Source organism: Corylus avellana, chromosome ca2 (assembly GCF_901000735.1).
Source record: "Corylus avellana chromosome ca2, CavTom2PMs-1.0".
Classification (NCBI taxonomy): Eukaryota; Viridiplantae; Streptophyta; class Magnoliopsida; order Fagales; family Betulaceae; genus Corylus; species Corylus avellana.
Genome location: NC_081542.1, coordinates 17415601 through 17433546, shown reverse-complemented (window position 1 = coordinate 17433546; position 17946 = coordinate 17415601). Strand labels below are relative to the sequence as shown.

Sequence of the window (17946 nt, the reverse complement as noted above, 5' to 3'; positions counted from 1 at the left end):
TCATCCTGAAATAAATTAAAGAGATTTTAAGGAAATTGGCAGACTTCAAATATTTAAATAAGTTCCATACCATCAATGGAACTCACATATATAGGCTTAAAAAAGGTTTCTAGATTTAAATAATTTAAAATGAAAACTAAGAAAAAGTAAATTCCCCCTCCTCCTAGGGAAATCTATTTATTTAATCATTTACATTAAAAAAAAAAATCTAATAATAAATTCTTCTTTGTTTTACACACTCCACATTCAGGTAATTAGGTTACGCAATCAGCGTTGCAATGATAATAACCACCAGTACTGCAGATATGTTACACATGGATGGTGTTAGAATTAGGGGTGGCAATTTGTATTCGCATATCGGATTCGGGCCTTGTCGAAAAGTGAATACAAGACTATATAGGTCAACTCTAATCCAACCTATTTAACTAAATGGGTCAAACCCCTTAACTATAACTGCTAATTTCCTGTTTGGTTCGTATCGGGTTCCTAGGTCGTATTAAAAGTTGCCAGCTCTAGTGTTGTATATCGAGTCGAGTCGTGGATATAAAACTATATAAGTCAACCATAACCTGACCCATTTAATTAAACGGGTCTTACCCCTCAATCCTAATCCGCTAATTTTGTGTTGGGTTCGTATTGGGTTTGCAAGTTGTGTCAAAAATTGCCAACCTTAGTTAGGATATAGGATTTCTATATTGGGTTTATCTTTTCCTTATTAGATTATTTCTCAATTATGTGTTTATGTAATCAAATCCTAGTCTTATTTGTATTCTCTCCACCCACCCCATTTCCCCTAAAAATAGGAGTCATTTGAATTGTAAAGATATTAAGTGAATAAGAGCACAATGTAGCCCTTAGGAAAATTCCTAGCGGTGGTCGTAGGCGTGTAACACCGGACCACCCCAAATTCCTTTATGTTCATTTTCTCTTCACTTCTGCTATTTTCTCTCATTTTACATTTCAATGCAAACTTTCCATGGTATCAAAGACTAGAATTGATCACTAAAGGGCAATTTTTGTTTTTCGTTCTCTCTTTGTTTCAGTCCTTCGATAGCTCATCTTCTCTTCCTTTGGTCATAAGGAGAGCAAAAGTGCCGCACTTTTTTCTTTTTTTTTTTTTTCTCTAGATTGAAACCAACCACTGTCACGATGTTCTCCCAAGTCAAAAAACGTTGTGTAGTGTTGTCTTTGTTGGTGTTGCTGTCTCGATCGGTAGCTTAACTTATGCCATTGTTTTTGGCTTAAAAAAACAATTCCTTTTATTTCCAAACTCAAGCTTCCACCTTGAGGTTGAGGAGGGATGTTCAAACATAGGATTTCTTTATTGGATTTATATTTTCCTTATTAGATTATTTCTTGTTCATGTGTGATTGTAATCAAATCCCTTACCTTGTATTATCTCCCCCTAACCCCATTTTCCCTATAAATAGAAACTATTTGTATTGTTAACAAATCAAGTGAATACGAGCACAGTGTAGCCCTTGGGGCAATTCATAGTGGTGGACGTAGGCGTCTAACACTAAACCACCCCAAATTTCTTTGTAAACCTCTTTCTCTCCGCTTCCGCTATTTTCTCCTATTTTACATTTCATCAAAAACTTTAGAGATGGCTTGCTGGAAGATACCTTTCTTATCATAGGCTTGTTTGTAGGTACAATTGTAACTTTCAGCTTGTATATGCTCTCAAATTCAGTACTTTCAGTTGCTGCAGTGCCAGTCATTCCACAAAGTTTAGGGAACTGCCAACAATGCAAGGAAAAAGGCATTAGGAAATCAGAGAGAATAAATTGCCACAGGCTTAAGCTAATACTGAGACTAAGAAGCTCCAACCTGGAGAAAGAAGTTCTGGTAGCTAATTGATGCCAGAGTTACAGTCTCATTTTGTATGGGTAAACCTTCTTTTGCTTCAACTGCCTGGTGAAGCCCATCACTCCACCGCCTCCCCTAACAGAAAAGACAAGTAATAGACATTATGGTGTGCCTTGAGAGATCAACAGCTTCCTTTTTACCCTTGTTTTTCATATCCTAGAGATTCTGTGCATGTAATCCTGGTCATGGAAATTATAGTGACAGCAGAATACTATAAGTTGAAGAAATTCATTAAGCGACTGCCACATGCTGTGTTTGAGGACTACTGCTACCCACACACACAATCAAGTGAACCTTATATATACACTGAATTCTGAGTACAGAAATTTGTTAAACTCTTTAACCTAAATCTGGCAAATTTCGTCAGTAAAACAAAAGGGAAAATAGTGTTATTTCCAATTATACATAGGTCAACAGCTATTACAAATTCAGAATTACAATAGAAGGATATGAATAAGTGATCCTCTGCAGGAAGGACCAATTCATGATTAAGGGTTAGCTTTATTGCATGAATAAGCTTTTGCTAAGATTGGGAAAAAATGATGTTAAACATGTAGACATAGAAAGTTTTAGGAATTTGCGGAAACAACTGCTTAGCCCTTATTATTCTGACAAAAATAAGCCAATCTATGCTGTGTCTGCTGAGGGCTTTGTAGCTTCATATTCATATTCCTATAATCTGCCACATTGGGTTACAGAGAGATTACTACTTTCCCTGAGAAGTTGTGTGTTTATTTGTCTGAATAAGTTAGGGAATCAAACTTGATGTTAAAATTCAGTTTTTTTCAGAAAGGGCAACATAACTTCCAGTTGAAAGTTGTTTCCTTTTCTCTGGTAAATGGGTAAATGAAAGGAACTAATGCACTCAACAATATACAAATCATACAGCTCGCCAAAAAATTTCCTCATGCTAAAATTTTCTTGTGAGATACAGATCCTAGATGAAGATTCACCTGCATGACTCGACCAGTAAACTCATCCACAATTAGAACTTCCTTGCCACGGATAATATAGTTCACATCTCTAAGAAATAATTCTTTCGCTTTTATTGCATTCAGAACAAATGATGCCCACTGTTCTCGAGGATCATATAAATCCTTTACATCCAGAATTGCTTCAGCATCCTCATAACCCTGTTCCATTAGTAGAACCGTCTTCTGCTTCTCATCAACCTGCAACAACAACCTCAGTAAGAAAAAGAACTTTGAAAAATTATCCTACGCTAATCCACAATGAATCTACTTCTGATTACTAGGAATGGAACAAGTTTTCCTCATAAATGGAACAATTTTTTATGTCTAATGATCTAGGGGCAATGCTATAGTCAAAGCCCACAGGTTTGGGCCCAACCAATAGCGACCAAACCCTAAGAAGTGTAATAATACTGCTTTCACTGATAACTGAACCAATATATTTATTCTACGTGTGTTACTTTTGAGAGCAGTTGAGCCCAATAATCAATCTGTTTTCAAAGTATTTCATAGCGAACCATCACAGGATCAACAACAAATGGGTGATGTAATTAATTTATTGAGCTACATTAATGAAAATGAACACTAGACAGAGTTGACTGAATGGAAATGATGATGTAGCAAATTCTTATAATCCAGGACAAAAGTACTCTAAGGACAAATCAAATTATATAGGTACATATTATTAATACATAAATCAGAACTACATGCTTTTCCAAAATATAATAATATCCTCCTCCTAATACTTCCTTTTCACATTTCCTCGCATAACTAAAATCCTTATTCAAACACACTTCTTTCAACAACAGCCATTTTTATTTCTTCCCAAAAGGAAAACTTTATTTACTACAATTTTATTCCTTTTCTGTATTATGATAAAAACAAGTCTTATCCCCACAATCCATCATATTTTCCAACAATATCAGTTGCATACTTGCATAGGTCCATGTTCTACATCAAATTATGTACACACTCAACAGCATGTTTGGAACATGGACAGGCATTACAGAGCTATCTGTGACGGTCAAAAGGCACAGTTCCTCTTAAGAAGTCGAGCAACCCAAGAACTGGTTACTGTATGAAACTGAACAATGTAAATAAAATTCAATAAAAAATAATAATAATGCCCCATAAAACTACGTTTTGCACAGCCAAAATCAATCTAAAAGGAAAAAAAGAAAAAAAAAAAAAAAAAAAAAAAAAAAAAAGTAGGCCATTCTATTAGCTTTTGCAGTGTAATAAGCAAAATAATAAAAGGAGAAAATTAGTAATACAAATCCGGCCATTCAGCAACAGCATAGAATTAATTTATATTGAAGGATTCAAGAAATTATTCGAATGTATTATTTATGGATCCAATGGAATTCGTTAAGTTCAGAAAGAATCCCTGTCAAACATATAAATTTTATCAGTCAAAAAATGTGCTTCACAGTCTTACAGTGTAATGTATATCCCTTTCAAAGGCTGCGGCTATCTTTGCAGCTTTATAATACCGATCGCTAGGTTTTTCTGCAGGTCCAGATATGATGAGAGGAGTTCTAGCTTCATCAATAAGGATGGAATCAACCTCATCAATTACACAGTAATTGAAACTCCTCAAAACAAGCTCCTCAACACTCTGTAAATTGTCAGAAAATTCCTTCAGCTAAGGTAAAAATGGAAATCAGGAAGCTCTTGAATGGATTGCAATTCATGCAATGAAGTAATAATCATATAAAACAGCACATAAAGCAAAAATTACTTTCCGTGGCAAGGTTGTCTCTCAAAAAATCAAAACCAAGCTCACTATTGGTCACATATGTGATGTCACATAAGTAATTTTCCCTTCTTTGTTCACTTGTCATATTCTCTGCCACACATACAGCCAGTTGTTAGATTATATTGAAAAGCTAAATTGACAAGCCAATGTGTAGAAGCAATACCCAGTGACTATTAAAAAACAAACCAAACCCCCCAGATAAGAAGATAACAGCAGAATGCAAATCAATACAGTTCAACCAAATCAATAAGAAACAGACAACAAGTAAATCAGAATGAAAACTTGAAAGCCACAAGTATTTTAACAGACAAAAAGAAAATATATAATTAAGCGGTAAAAGGTCATTGACTAAACAAATTTTTTTGATAAGTGAAAAGAGTAGAAGAATGAAAACTAAACAAATAGATTTATACAAAAGATACAATCAATCATTGATGTCAATTAAATGGAGAAAAAGAAGAAAGGCAGATAACAGAATCAAGAGAAAATTGATTTTTAAACCAGACTCATAAATTCATTAGCATGTTGCATTTCACACTTTCCATTCATATGAGGTGCTTGAAAATAAAATTAAGTTAGCCAGATAAATTTTAAGAGGAAGGAAAGATATAAAATAAAGTAAGAAGTAGGTATATATCTAGTTGCCAATTGTCAAGTTAATCCCAACTCCTGACTATTTTTGGTTAACAATATTAAATACAAACAAGATCAAAAGGGCATGGAAGGGAACACAAGCTCTGACAGACACAAAAGCAGAATGGGTTAGGAAAGAGTTCAAACCCTTAATTGAGGTAAGATTAGCGCAGAAGAACAATAAAGAAAGGGAAAATGACAAAGAGTAGAATACCAATTTCTCATTTCATTTGGAAGATCCACCTGCAGTTTAACTACTTTGTGGAGGACTTGATAGAAATAGAAAATAATAATAATAATAATAATAAGTTTTACTGGGGGCAAAATAGATTAAGTCAAAGATTAATGAAAACTAACAAGAGTACGTGGTTATCAAGTTTCTTCTAAACTATGAATTCAGCCAGATGAACATTGATTAACTTCCTTCAAGTGTATCTTCTGAAGCACCTATCCACCTCCTCCCCTTTGGTAAGCTGAAGGAATCACTTTTAAAGATAGCCCAGCACAAGATTATCAATCAAGGCCATAATCACGATCCGAAGTCTATCCATCAAACCATTAAGTTGCCCTTCCTCTCTGGATGCTGTGGCAAACACATGTACAACTTCCCTTTTTTTCCTTTCACAAACTATACATCACTTAATATTGATGAAAATTGCATAGCAGCCAACTAAGTAACCGTCCCCAAATTTCCACCAAGTGAAACAAATTTCAAGGGCAAAGTGGCTCATACATGATCTAAATCAAGAGCATATGTGACTAGCTAGTCTGAACCATTATTGGAGCATGCTGCTAAACCCAAAAATCGAAAGTGACTCTAGCAATGAATTAGTTTGTGGAGAGAGAGAGTTCTTCACTGGATCCGGTATGGTTTTCAAAAGAATTTGGTGATCTAATTCTTGAACTATTAACTACCATGTTAGTAAAACACACAACCAATCAAAATTAGACTTTTAGAATCTGGAAGAGTCAGGCACAAAGCACTTGAACAATTAAACACAGAAGCTTTAAAATGATCAATCTCCGAAAGATTACATCTAAGTATCCATCCATCTAAATACAAAGCAATTGTAATACATTTTTTTTTTTTTGATAAGTAATTGTAATAAATATTAAAGGATACAAAACATGGAGTATAACAAATATAAAAGAATGAGACATACGTTGGATTAGGCCAACCTTCAATCCAAGAAAACGGGGAACTTGACCAACCCACTCACAATCTCGTCGAGCAAGATAATCATTGACAGTAACAACATGCACTCCTTTTCCAGTTAATGCATTTAGATAAGCTGGTAAAATAGCAACAAGGGTCTTTCCTTCTCCAGTCCTCATTTCAGCTATTTCTCCCTTATGAAGAACCATGCCACCTACATGAACAAAGCTTATTAAACATAAATTGGCCAGTTATGACTACAAAAACACAAACTTAACCTAGGGATGTTAGACACACGTGTTGAGCCCTAACACGGACTCCAGGTGAAGAACACAACAAACCCAGAAATTCTAGATAGGCAAGCAAATCAATATTATGTATTGGTGCTATTCTGCATAGACAATGCAAAACGTGTTTTATGTGCATTGAAAAGCTCTAAGAACCATAAGAAAATATTATGAAACATGCAAATCAACATATATACGTAAGTTTTTGGCACACTAGTGATGTAAACAAAGCTCCAACTTGCTTGTGACTGACCCATGGTTTCAAATGAGGTAAGCACACCAGTGTCATAACAACAGCTGTTCACCTATCATACATAAACAGTTTACCTATCAGTTGGACGTCGAAAGGACGAAGGCCTAGAACCCGCTTTGAAGCCTCTCTGACAACAGCAAATGCTTCCTGCAACGTACGTGCTTTTGGTTGGTTATAATCGAAAGCAACAACGATATCAGCCATAATTGGGCAAACAAAGAATTGTGAAAAGAAAAAAAATTGATGCAAGCAAAAGTCCGTGATTCCTTCATTCAGACACAATTAACCTTTTGAGAAATTGATGGTGAGGGACTACACAGACTACACTTGAATTACGATTTCTGATATTCAATAACTAAACAACTTCTGAAAACACAAGAAAAGCCAATATTATCCCAGAAACAAATAAGAATAGGGGTTTACTACTAAAAACTTACAGGTAAAAGGGAATCTAAAGATTCACCCTGCTTGGCTCGCTCTTTCAACAATGGAGTCTTGTCCCTCAGCTCCGAATCCGACAATGCGGACATCTCAGCTTCCAATCCATTGATGACTCCCACAACTGAAGCGTACTGCTGCCTAGTGGACTCCCCAGTGTCATTCCCTTTAAATATCCCACCTAAAAGCCCCCCCAACGAAGCCATTGCACGCATCCGCCTGGTCCTACTACCTCCCACTTTCGATGTTTTCGCTCCTATATCAAACATTTGAAGGTATTTTGAGGACCCCACGTAGGAGATTTGGCGGTAATCTTTGTGGGCATGAAGGAATTTGGAAGAGAAAGGTGAAACAGAGGGGTAGTGCTTCACTAAAGGTGATTGACAGAGTGGTGACGCCATTTTTAGCAAAAACTAAGATATGGTTCTGAGTGGGTTTAGCCTAAGACAAGGATTTATTAAAACAACGAGTAAAGAAATTGTAGCGAAAGGTCCTGTTAAATTCGAAATTGCTGGTACTCTCTTTCATGCTCTGTTTCTGATCATTACAGTCTACAGAGGAGCTCCGTTTCAGTTTGTCAAGTCTCCAGAGAACTATGCGAAAGAGAGAAGAGCGGATAAGGTACAGATGGACTAAGGAGCACCTCCCTTTATAGGGCTAGTTGAAAAGACGACACAAAGATCGAAGATGCAGATTATTTGTAATTAAATATAATTTTATATTATAATAAGGGTTAAATACTAAATACCCCATAGAATTTAGTTGCTTTATTTTTTTTTTCCTACGGTTTGATTGATATCATAGGAGGTTCATGTGATTTTGATAATAGATCAAATTAGTCATCTGTCAGTTGACCGTTAATTGACTTAACGGAAGTCCACGTGACACCTACTTAAATTTTTTTTTTTAATTAAAAAAAATGTATTTCTTCTTTTTTAAAAAAAAAAAAAAAAAAAAATTGGGGTGGCTTGGCTCCAAGGGGGTGGCCGAAACCACCCTCAGTCGGTACTGGGGGTGGCCGAGCCACCCCCATGGAGCCAAGGGGGTGGCCGAAACCACCACCCCCAACCACCATTGGGTCATACCACTTAGGATTAAAATGGCCAAAAGATGAACTTTTTAATGCAATCAAGCATTTCTCTTATTATTTTGGGATGTGTGTGACCAACTCATGAAATGGTAGCACATTATTTAAGAACTAACTTTTGAAAAATAAATTTGAGATATGTAGCATTTCTCATACGGATCATGCCGTTTAACTCAACAAAATGAAAATACTATTTGTGCGACAAGGAATAACGGTGGCTATTTTTCATACCGTCTGTAAATTCAAGACAAATTTAATCAAAAATTAGTAAGTAAAAGTTAAGAATTTGATTATTTAATTAAATATATTGAGTTAAAATTGATCTATATATAATTTTATACTCATATTTCAACACAACTGAAACCATACATGCAACATTTAAGGGTGAAATTTTTTGTCACAACCCGCAAATCTCACAAGAATTGAACATGAAATAAGTGGATTAAGGTTAGAGGGTTTAACCTATTTAATTAATTGAATCAAATTAAAATTGATCTATAATCTTATATTTATGTCTTGAAACGCTAATTCAAATTGCCATCTCTAACTACAAGAAGAAAAACATCAGTCATATTCATTTATGTCTTGGTTTTCTATTCTCAAACAAATATATTAACAAACTACAAAACTCTTGAAAATACATAAACCACATTTCGTAACCCTTTCAAACCAAAAACAAAAACATCCTCAAAACAAGCTTAACAATTTTCATTCTCATTTTTAAATACATGCGACTAAAAGGAACTGAAGACATTGTCCCATACATGATCTGTATCACTTTTCATCTACAAGTCATTTTATTAGTACTACTTCATCTGTCTTGAAAAGAAAAGGGCCAAAATTTTTATTTACTTCATAAAAGTGGAAATTCTTAATCAACTTCTTCTTATATTATTCCGACAATTTTTTGGACAAAAAAAAAAAAATATCGTATAACTTATATAATACGCACATTTAGTCATATAAGACTACTACTATTTTTATATAACCTATTTGGCTACCCTTTTACCCCCTTATTACCATTCAAGGGAAGGATTACTGCTTCATTTTTTTTTTTTTTTTGTATCGAGGAACCTCTACAAGGCAAGGCTCTTCTGACCTACCCTAGCAAAGTAAACCTCGGTCCCGACTCCCGTGCACCACACCCTCGAGAGTTACACTACATAGAACTGAGCAAATCACTGACTTTTCACCGAGGGTTGTGACCCCAAGGGATTGTTTACACCTCAGAGGTGTTGAACCTTGGACCTTGAAGAGAGCAAACCTCCAAGACCAAGGCCTTCACCACTTGGGTCAACCCCTTGGGGTTAGAAAGATTACTGCCTCATGTCCCTAACCGGCTTTGAAGTTAAAGAGATAGACAGTTCAAAGATATTAATTCAATCCAAAGCAACATATTATGTAAAAACATATTAGCCTCTTGCTTGTAGCAAATAAAATGCTTTGTCGCACTTCTTCAAGCAAAACCCAATATCAAATTGACTACTAACTAAGAAAATACAAAAATTGGATATGTCTATGTGTATGTCTGTATGGAAAATATTGTCCCTCACTAGCTCCTCAGGATTGCTGCTTCCATGGCTTGTTAAATAGATCGAGAAACATCAAAAGAAATCGTGCTAAAACCCAATAATCTAGTAACTCCTGCCCCAGTAGGTCCACTTTTTTGCAGGCTTTCCTGAAGCAAAGCATATAGTACCTGGGAAGAAGAATCAAAAAGAATATAAAAACTCCATGCAGCGATATTCAATTAAATGTGTTGATCCGAATGCAATCCTATCATAATTCTAATAAATTGCTCATAACACATGGATGACTCAGAGGCATTACACAAATACTACACTAGGAATATTTGAGAGAGATTGAAATCAACATTCCTCATTTTTGTTAAACACTGATTTAAGTTCTAGTCGTGGCTGCAATCATTCCCACATTGATTCAGCACAATTGACCAGAGACAACCTTAACCACAACAAATTCACAATTTTGTCCAACAATGATAGAAATCAGAAAATGGGTGAAAGTAGTACTCTTCTTCATGTAATTTACCATTAACGCAACTTTAAACATGCTACTCTCAAACTCTAAGTAAGACCTTTATCGCCCCTTTCAATTCTGATCATCTTCAGGGGCAAGAACAGGCAAATTTGGAGCAATATTTAATTTGAGCAAAATGGAGAGAGGTTACACAGTCAAAAGTTGATGCTTCAAAGTAATAAAAAAAAAACGATAAATGAAATAACCCTGACATGAAACATAAAGGTTGTACCTTCTGGGAGCTCTGGCTGGTCAAATGGGGAACAAAGACTCTTAGCTGCTCCTATCTCACCTTTTGTCCTTGCTTTCACATCTTTCTCCACCTCCTAAAGAGTTATTTTTTTAATGAGTAATCGCATTTTATAAAAACACAAAGGGGCACAACCCACACATGAAGTATACGAGAGAGATGCCAATCAAGAAAAATATAAAAGATCAAGAAAATCAAGAACACTAGAAAAATAAAAACAATTGTAGGCAACCATCCAGTGGTAAAGGGTTTTGAAAAAAAGGTCTCATCTCCTAAAGAGTTATTTGACAAATAAAACATCTTCAAGCAAATTCATAAAAATGCACAAAAATGATAAAAAAAAAATACAAAGGAGGTTGAAGTAATGTTTTCAACCTCTTGAGACGTCATTCCCTCTAGGCCTCTATTCACAAAATAAAACATAACTTACTATCCAAATTTGCATAGTGTTGGCATAAAGCAATTTGAAATCAAAAAGTTAAAAGAAATACATTTCATGTATTACATGACTGCAAATCTCCACTGAACCAATTAAAGTTAATTTATACGTTAACCAAAACACAACAATGAAAGAGCATTTATAGGAAGAGATGATCAGAGGGGAAAACCAGTACAATAAAGTAGAAAACGATTTCACCACACCATGCCTATTTCATATTGTTATTTTAATAAATGAACAATGAAATTGAACATAAAAGGCAATTTAAACACCAGAAAAGTGTAATATTAAAATGACTAAATGAAATTTAATGAAAAACTGTGTGATAATGTACAACTGTACACTAAATCGAGCTATGTACACAAATGCACAAGCTGAAAAACAGATCATACCTCCTCATCACACCAAGGAGCTAAGATCAATTTCCTTTGGCTGAGCGCTCCCACAAATTCATCCCAAGTTCTTACAGTCTCAACAGAAGCATCTCGTTTTTGTTTAGCGATATCAAACAAGTTTTGTTGAATATTATCCAGCATTTCTTGTACTTGCTCAACCAACTTGGCGCTAGGGATGTCTATTTTTGCTGAGTTGTCACGGCGAACAGCACGTACCTGTGAACAAAATCAGCATGTAAAATTTCTTCCAGTTGATCACCTATGTAATAGAAAACAGAAGACACTAGATGCAACAAAATCTGATACATAATAAACCGATGGAAGAGAGTAACAATAATAGAAAAATCAAGACAGAATAGCTGACCTGACTATTTGCCAAGTCTTTTGGCCCAATTTCAATCCTTAAAGGAACACCTTTCATTTCCCAGTGCGAGTACTTCCAACCAGGGGAGTAGTTGTCTCTAAAATCTGCCTTAGCACGAATACCTGCCTTAGACAAGGTATCCACGGTAGCGGCACAGGCATCAAAAATTCCCTTAGTATCAGCATCTTTGTATGGAACAGGAATAACAATAACCTGGTAAGATGCTACTTTGGGTGGCAGAACCAAGCCTTTATCATCACCATGGACCATGACCATCACACCAATCTGAAAAGAATTGGTCAAATTAAAAAAGCGACCACGTGTGGAGGAAGATATCTATAAAAAAAATTAAAAAAAAAAACTTCCTAACATGAAAATACTCATATCCGACCCACCCATCCAACTTACCGTTCGAGTGCTATAGGCCCATGAGTTCTGCCAGACCATACCCTTCTCTCCCTTCTCATTTTCAAAGTTTATCTCAAACATTTTTGCAAAATTTTGACCCAAACAATGTGAAGTTGCACCTTGTATACCACGACCATTGTTTGGAATAAATGCCTGATAAATAGTACACAGAAAATATAGACACAAGTTTCAGCACAAATAGTGTAAACTTTGTCAAATATGACAGAGAATGGATTAAAATGTGCATGTTTAGTTGTTAGGTACCTCAACACTAGTCGTGTATAAGCCACCAGCAAATTTCTCATGTTCGCTCTTCCTTCCCTTTACAACAGGGATAGCCAAGAATTCTTCATAAATACGTCTATAAAGTTCCAAAATATCTAGAACCTGAAATTAGAACATAAGAACAGAATACATTTGTAAACTAAGGTGCCCATGTTCCAATATAGACACGAAATATCAAAATAATCTTTTTAAAGGGAAAAGAAGAAATATATTGAAACTGGAGTTTGGGAACATATAATTTTTTTTTTTTTTTTTTGATAAGTGCATAGGGCGCCCCTTAGTACACTTTGGGAACATATAATACCTGCCCAAACTAGGCTTTTATTTTATAATTTTATTGATGATAATAAGTTAGAAGTATGTCACTATGTTAATACAGTAGATCTACAGTTCTAAAATATGATGCTAACACAAAAAGTCACAGATGAGTCCACCTTTCTTGCGTTAAAATTTTCAGAAAAGTTTGTGCCAGACACCAATTTTAAGTTTCTGTTTTAACATCGGCACATAAACCACAGAAATCAAGTAAAAGACTAAAATTAATATTATTTAAGAAAAAAAGGATCTTAAATGATTTGATTTTTTTTTTCTTTCGTGTTTTCTCATCAATTTTCATTATTCAGGATAAATTAAGACTTCATATTGTGAAATACTTCTAGATCCATTAGTTTATTGTAGCTTCTTATCTATTTAATTTTTGATATATAGAATTTCGGCTCCCATATATGGTTAACAACTTAACACGATTGCAAAGATAGCTGCACCAAATGGTTCATGATCAACAGCTAAGAGTTGGAAGCAATGAATCTCAATATGAAGTAAGCAACTCTAACATAAATAGTTAACAAAAAATCCAATGTATCATAATTGTGAATAAAATGAAAAAGATTCCTCGTGTATCATCTGTAGCCAAGCAAGGAGCTACAAGCAGTTTGGGCAATTGGGCACGGGGATCGGATTGGGTCAACTGGTGAACTAGTATTGCATAGAATACCCTCATGCACCATTATATTCTCCAAGCAGAGGAATGACACTGCATCTAGGCACTCTTAGAAAACAAATGTAGGCTAGAAACATGCAAGAACAAGAGGCAGAGCGGATTGCAATGAGATTAGAAGATGTTAGATGAAGAAAACCCGGTTCTCAAGAAATCCCTAATTAAACAGAAAGGGGATTGACACTTCTAATATTAACGAAATGACCATGGGCATTTAATCTTTTAAATGAATGTAGAGATTAGGAACTTCAGCATACTTTGAGATGAAAGAACATTCAAGATTTTTTTTAAAAAAAATAATTACCCACCAATCTCTTGCATTTCCACCTCCATTAATTTCTATGTAGAGATCTCTATGACAAAAGTTCAGGGATAAAACAAAATTTCATACCTCTGCATCTGCCTCTGCTTTTGTTGCAAATGCAGTATGCCCTTCCTGCCAAAGGAACTCACGACTCCTACAATCAAAAAAACGCATGCAATCTTTTACTAAACAAAATTCTAATTAATCAAGAAGGCCTTTTATAACTGTCATCGAACCTTAAAGAAGGTTATCACACACTTCAGTAAATATGTTTGACATTAGCAAAAAAGAGTGCATAGTCCTCTATAAATCAACAAAGCTTCTTAATGCAATCATACACTTGAAAGAGGGTTATTCTGCACGTCATTAGACATGTTTGACACCTAGCAAAAAGAGTGCCTAGTTTTGAGGATCATGTGTAAATCGATTGACAATTTGGGAGGTGCAACATAACAAAATCATCCAAAACCTATCAACCACTGCCATGAACTGCTTCACCATGTCATAAATGAAGGGAATAAATGACTTCAAATGAAAATTCCCATGCCAAGAAATAAATTGTAAATGGTTTCTAGAACAAATGAACAGTAAAAAATGTTGCCAGCATGAATACAAAGGTTCATATACCAACACAAAGACTTGCCTAAGCTTCTACAGTCTAAAATTTGATCAGCTAGCTGACAAAAATTTCACATCATCTCATCACCATTTTAGGAGGCATTGCATGCCATTAACATGGTTAATAGATTTAAAAATACAAATATAAATGAGCAAATTAGGGAAGAAACTACCTGATAAATGGTGTGGGATTGCTGAATTCCCATCGAACAACATTGCACCACTGATTGAGTTTCAAAGGCAAGTCTCTGTGTCCCCTTATCCACTTGGAATAGTAAGGATACATGACAGTCTCACTTGTTGGGCGAATTGCAATAGGCACTTCCAACTCAGACTCCCCAGATTTTGTCACCCACGCAACCTAAGCAAGCCCAACATCCAATGTGGTTAGACCCTTACCTTTTAATAAATGAATTGTCTCATGAAAACAAAAGCACATACAAAATAACAGGTAATAAAAGATTTCTGTCAACCAAGAACAACCAATCTAATATATTTAAGACATACCCTTCTTACACACAAAAGAAAAAGATAGACGAACTCTTGTACCGATGAAGAACCCAATATTAAGAAAAAGTTTCACCAAAAGAAACAAACAATGAACGAAGTAGTTCTGTACTTAGATCAGCAATAATACCTTGTAACCCACAATGAGTTCAGAAAGATTAAGCTTGAATATAAAGCAATATTTCATACAATATAAAATGAGTGTATCCTTCCCAAGATAGCAAAAAACAAAGTATAGTTTTTCTACCGCACCAAAAGATTGCCAAGGACAGATTTCGAATCTCACCTCAGGAGCAAAACCCTCAACATGATCCTTCTCCTTCTGCAATACGCCAGGAGAAACAAAAAGTGGGAAGTAGCAGTTCTGGATGTTCATTTTCTTTATTTCAGCATCAAAGAATACCTGCACATTGACATTGATGTAAGATTAAATCATACAGACTAAATCAGAAAAAGAGGAAGAAGAAGAGAAACAAAAAGAGGATTTCAAAAGGAACGCCCATAACTTTCATTTCCACAAAAAAAAAAAACAAAAACAAAACAAAACTAAAAAAAGGTCCATTGCTCTGCAAACCTATAGCTATAACCAGGGGTGGCTTCAAATTTATATGAGTGAAACTACCACTTGCAGGGGAAATTTCAATAAAGCATAGCACAAACATCATCTATGTCAAGCTAGGAACAATGAAAAAAGAATTTAAAAAGGGATTTGAACTCACTTGCATGATCTCCCAGATTGACATTGCCCATGGCCTAAGAATATAACAGCCAGAAATATCATAGTACTCGATCAATTCTGCATTGACAACTACCTACACCAAACAATATAAAGAAAATTAACAATAAGATCCAGAGAATTTTCAATCCACGAACATCATATATATTTTTTTGTTTGATAAGTAATGAACATCATATATTTCACTGAAAACAATAGAAACTATATGGATTGTGACCTCACAATTTATTATGTAAAGAAACTGACTTGTATCTATTATGTAAAGAAACAGACTTGTATTCTGCATCTAGTTTGTACCTCAGAATACCATTCCCCAAAATTCTCGTCCTTGCTATTGGTTAGACCCAAACCAGTCTCCCTCTTCACCTCCTTCTTTTTGGCCCCTGGAAATTCAGTTACGCAGCATCAGAAGCAGACACGTGAACAAACAGTCAGACAAAGACAATCAAATCGGTCAGAAATAACCATGAATGTGAACACATAAATAAATTTGCAGATACACAAATAGCATGAGGCCAAACTAGCCACACTACAATGGGGAACAAACACTCACCACCGCTGGCATTAGCTTTTGACTTTTTTCCCTCACCACTGGCATTAGCTTTTGACTTTTTTCCCTCGCCACTGGCCATATCCTCGACCTAGTCCTGAGCAAAATACCCAGTAAAAATTAAACGAAAATTATCTAGAACAAAGGATATGAGACCAAACCCAATACGATACATACAGTAGTTTTGAATATCACCACGAAAACCACACGCACCAGAATCAGTCAATTTAGATAGACCACCGGACTTATTTATTAAAAAAGACATCGAACCATTACATAGATTCTTAATTCAATACCCATTTGGGTTTTCTCATGGAAACGGATAGAAATACTGAAAAATTAAGAAAAAGTGCAGGAAAATTGTAGCAACTGTAGAGGAGAAGTGGTAACCGACATCAAGATCTAAGGATAACACGACGGGTTCTATGCAATTGGTCTCAAATCAGCCTGCATTCTCAAAAGTAAGGCAATACCCATCAATGAAATCCTAAAGCACCACGAGAAAATGAAGAGGAAAAACAGCGTTCTAAGATTTCTGGGCATGTGTAGTTCTTCTAATCTTTGAGGGCCCAAAAAAAAGGTCGACATTCTTCTGTAATGGAATCAACACAACTCTAAAAACTGAATACTATCTCTGAAGAAAGGCTTAGTTAGGTTGGTCAACGAAGAGACACAACATACAGCAATACGCCACAAGCCCACAAGATCCAATTACGACCCTAAACAAGCACATAGAACTAAAATCAGATAAGTAAGTAAATGGATGGATGTTGCATACCAATCCGCTTTGGCTTTCAGGAGTCGTTCCCTTTCTCTCTCCACTCCAGAAATCAACAAAAGAGAGAAAACCCTAAAGAGAGAGTGAGAGTTGACCAGTGACGCCGGCTTCGTCCTAACGCTATATTACTAGTGGTGGCTTATCTTTCCACGGAGCGTAAATTGGAATCACTTCGCCCAGTAAATCAATCGGGTCGGGTTATAAAAAGGGCAAAGCAAGCTATTTTTATTCCTTCCTTAAATTTTAATCATGGTGCGTTTTATGCGAATATATTCTTTTAGAATTTTTTCTTTTTTTAAAAAAAAAAAAAAAAAAAAGTTGAACAGTTTTTATTTTTATGGGTAAAGTCTACTTAACCCCCTCAAATTACTACCCCAATGATAATCTACCCTCCAAACTATTAATTGCGGCAATTTACCCTCCAAGTTATCAATCAATGACAATGTACCCTCACTTTTAACAAAATGACAAAATTACCCTTACTAAAATAAAAACAAAAATACTAAATTTGTTTTTTTTCAAAATCTTAAAGGCATTTTTGTCTTATAAAAATGTGTATAGGGGTAATTTCATCACTTTGCAAATACTGAGGGGTACATTATCCTCGTTTTAGTAATTTGGAGGGTTTATTTTTCGCAATTAATAGTTTGGTAAATTATCTTTGAAATGGTAGTTTGAGGAAGATAAATAAACTTTACCTTATTTTTATTATTCGTATCTTTTGTTATGGCGTTAGGTTTAGGTTTTTGTTATGGCCTTTGATTTGATTGATCACCACCAAATCAGCTTTCATTACCTCATTCGCAAAATCGATCATCACTGCCA

The 17946-nt window shown here is 35.2% G+C and overlaps 2 protein-coding genes across 2 annotated transcripts; both read right to left on the bottom strand.

The window, feature by feature from the left end:
* Positions 1-1445: 1445 nt before the first annotated feature.
* Positions 1446-7973, bottom strand: LOC132169194 (protein translocase subunit SECA1, chloroplastic-like). The gene is made up of 8 exons (XM_059580263.1): positions 7366-7973; positions 7003-7075; positions 6396-6602; positions 4587-4689; positions 4279-4459; positions 2823-3041; positions 1831-1944; positions 1446-1739 (listed from the first exon to the last, which is right to left on the bottom strand). The coding sequence occupies exons 1-8, from the start codon at positions 7765-7767 to the stop codon at positions 1446-1448; spliced, it is 1593 nt and encodes a 530-aa protein (XP_059436246.1). The 5' UTR covers positions 7768-7973.
* Positions 7974-9831: 1858 nt separating this feature from the next.
* On the bottom strand, positions 9832-17280 carry LOC132171585 (proline--tRNA ligase, cytoplasmic-like). Its single transcript, XM_059582945.1, has 13 exons — positions 17122-17280; positions 16347-16440; positions 16091-16176; positions 15777-15869; positions 15344-15460; positions 14724-14911; positions 14020-14086; positions 12611-12733; positions 12347-12499; positions 11939-12223; positions 11572-11790; positions 10723-10816; positions 9832-10152 (listed from the first exon to the last, which is right to left on the bottom strand). The coding sequence occupies exons 2-13, from the start codon at positions 16423-16425 to the stop codon at positions 10088-10090; spliced, it is 1569 nt and encodes a 522-aa protein (XP_059438928.1). The 5' UTR covers positions 16426-16440; positions 17122-17280; the 3' UTR covers positions 9832-10087.
* Positions 17281-17946: the final 666 nt, after the last annotated feature.

Excerpts from the sequence above, each read along its gene's own strand:
- LOC132169194 (XM_059580263.1), bottom strand. The coding sequence starts at position 7,767 with ATGGCGTCACCACTCTGTCAATCACCTTTAGTGAAGCACTACCCCTCT. Across the intron at positions 4,460-4,586 it reads TTGAGAGACAACCTTGCCAC|GAGTGTTGAGGAGCTTGTTT; the intron begins GGAAAGTAATTT and ends TGACAATTTACA. Across the intron at positions 1,740-1,830 it reads ACCAGAACTTCTTTCTCCAG|TTCCCTAAACTTTGTGGAAT; the intron begins GTTGGAGCTTCT and ends CATTGTTGGCAG.
- LOC132171585 (XM_059582945.1), bottom strand. The coding sequence starts at position 16,425 with ATGGCCAGTGGCGAGGGAAAAAAGTCAAAAGCTAATGCCAGTGGTGAG. Across the intron at positions 12,224-12,346 it reads GGGCCTATAGCACTCGAACG|ATTGGTGTGATGGTCATGGT; the intron begins GTAAGTTGGATG and ends AATTCTTTTCAG. Across the intron at positions 11,791-11,938 it reads AAGACTTGGCAAATAGTCAG|GTACGTGCTGTTCGCCGTGA; the intron begins GTCAGCTATTCT and ends TTTTGTTCACAG.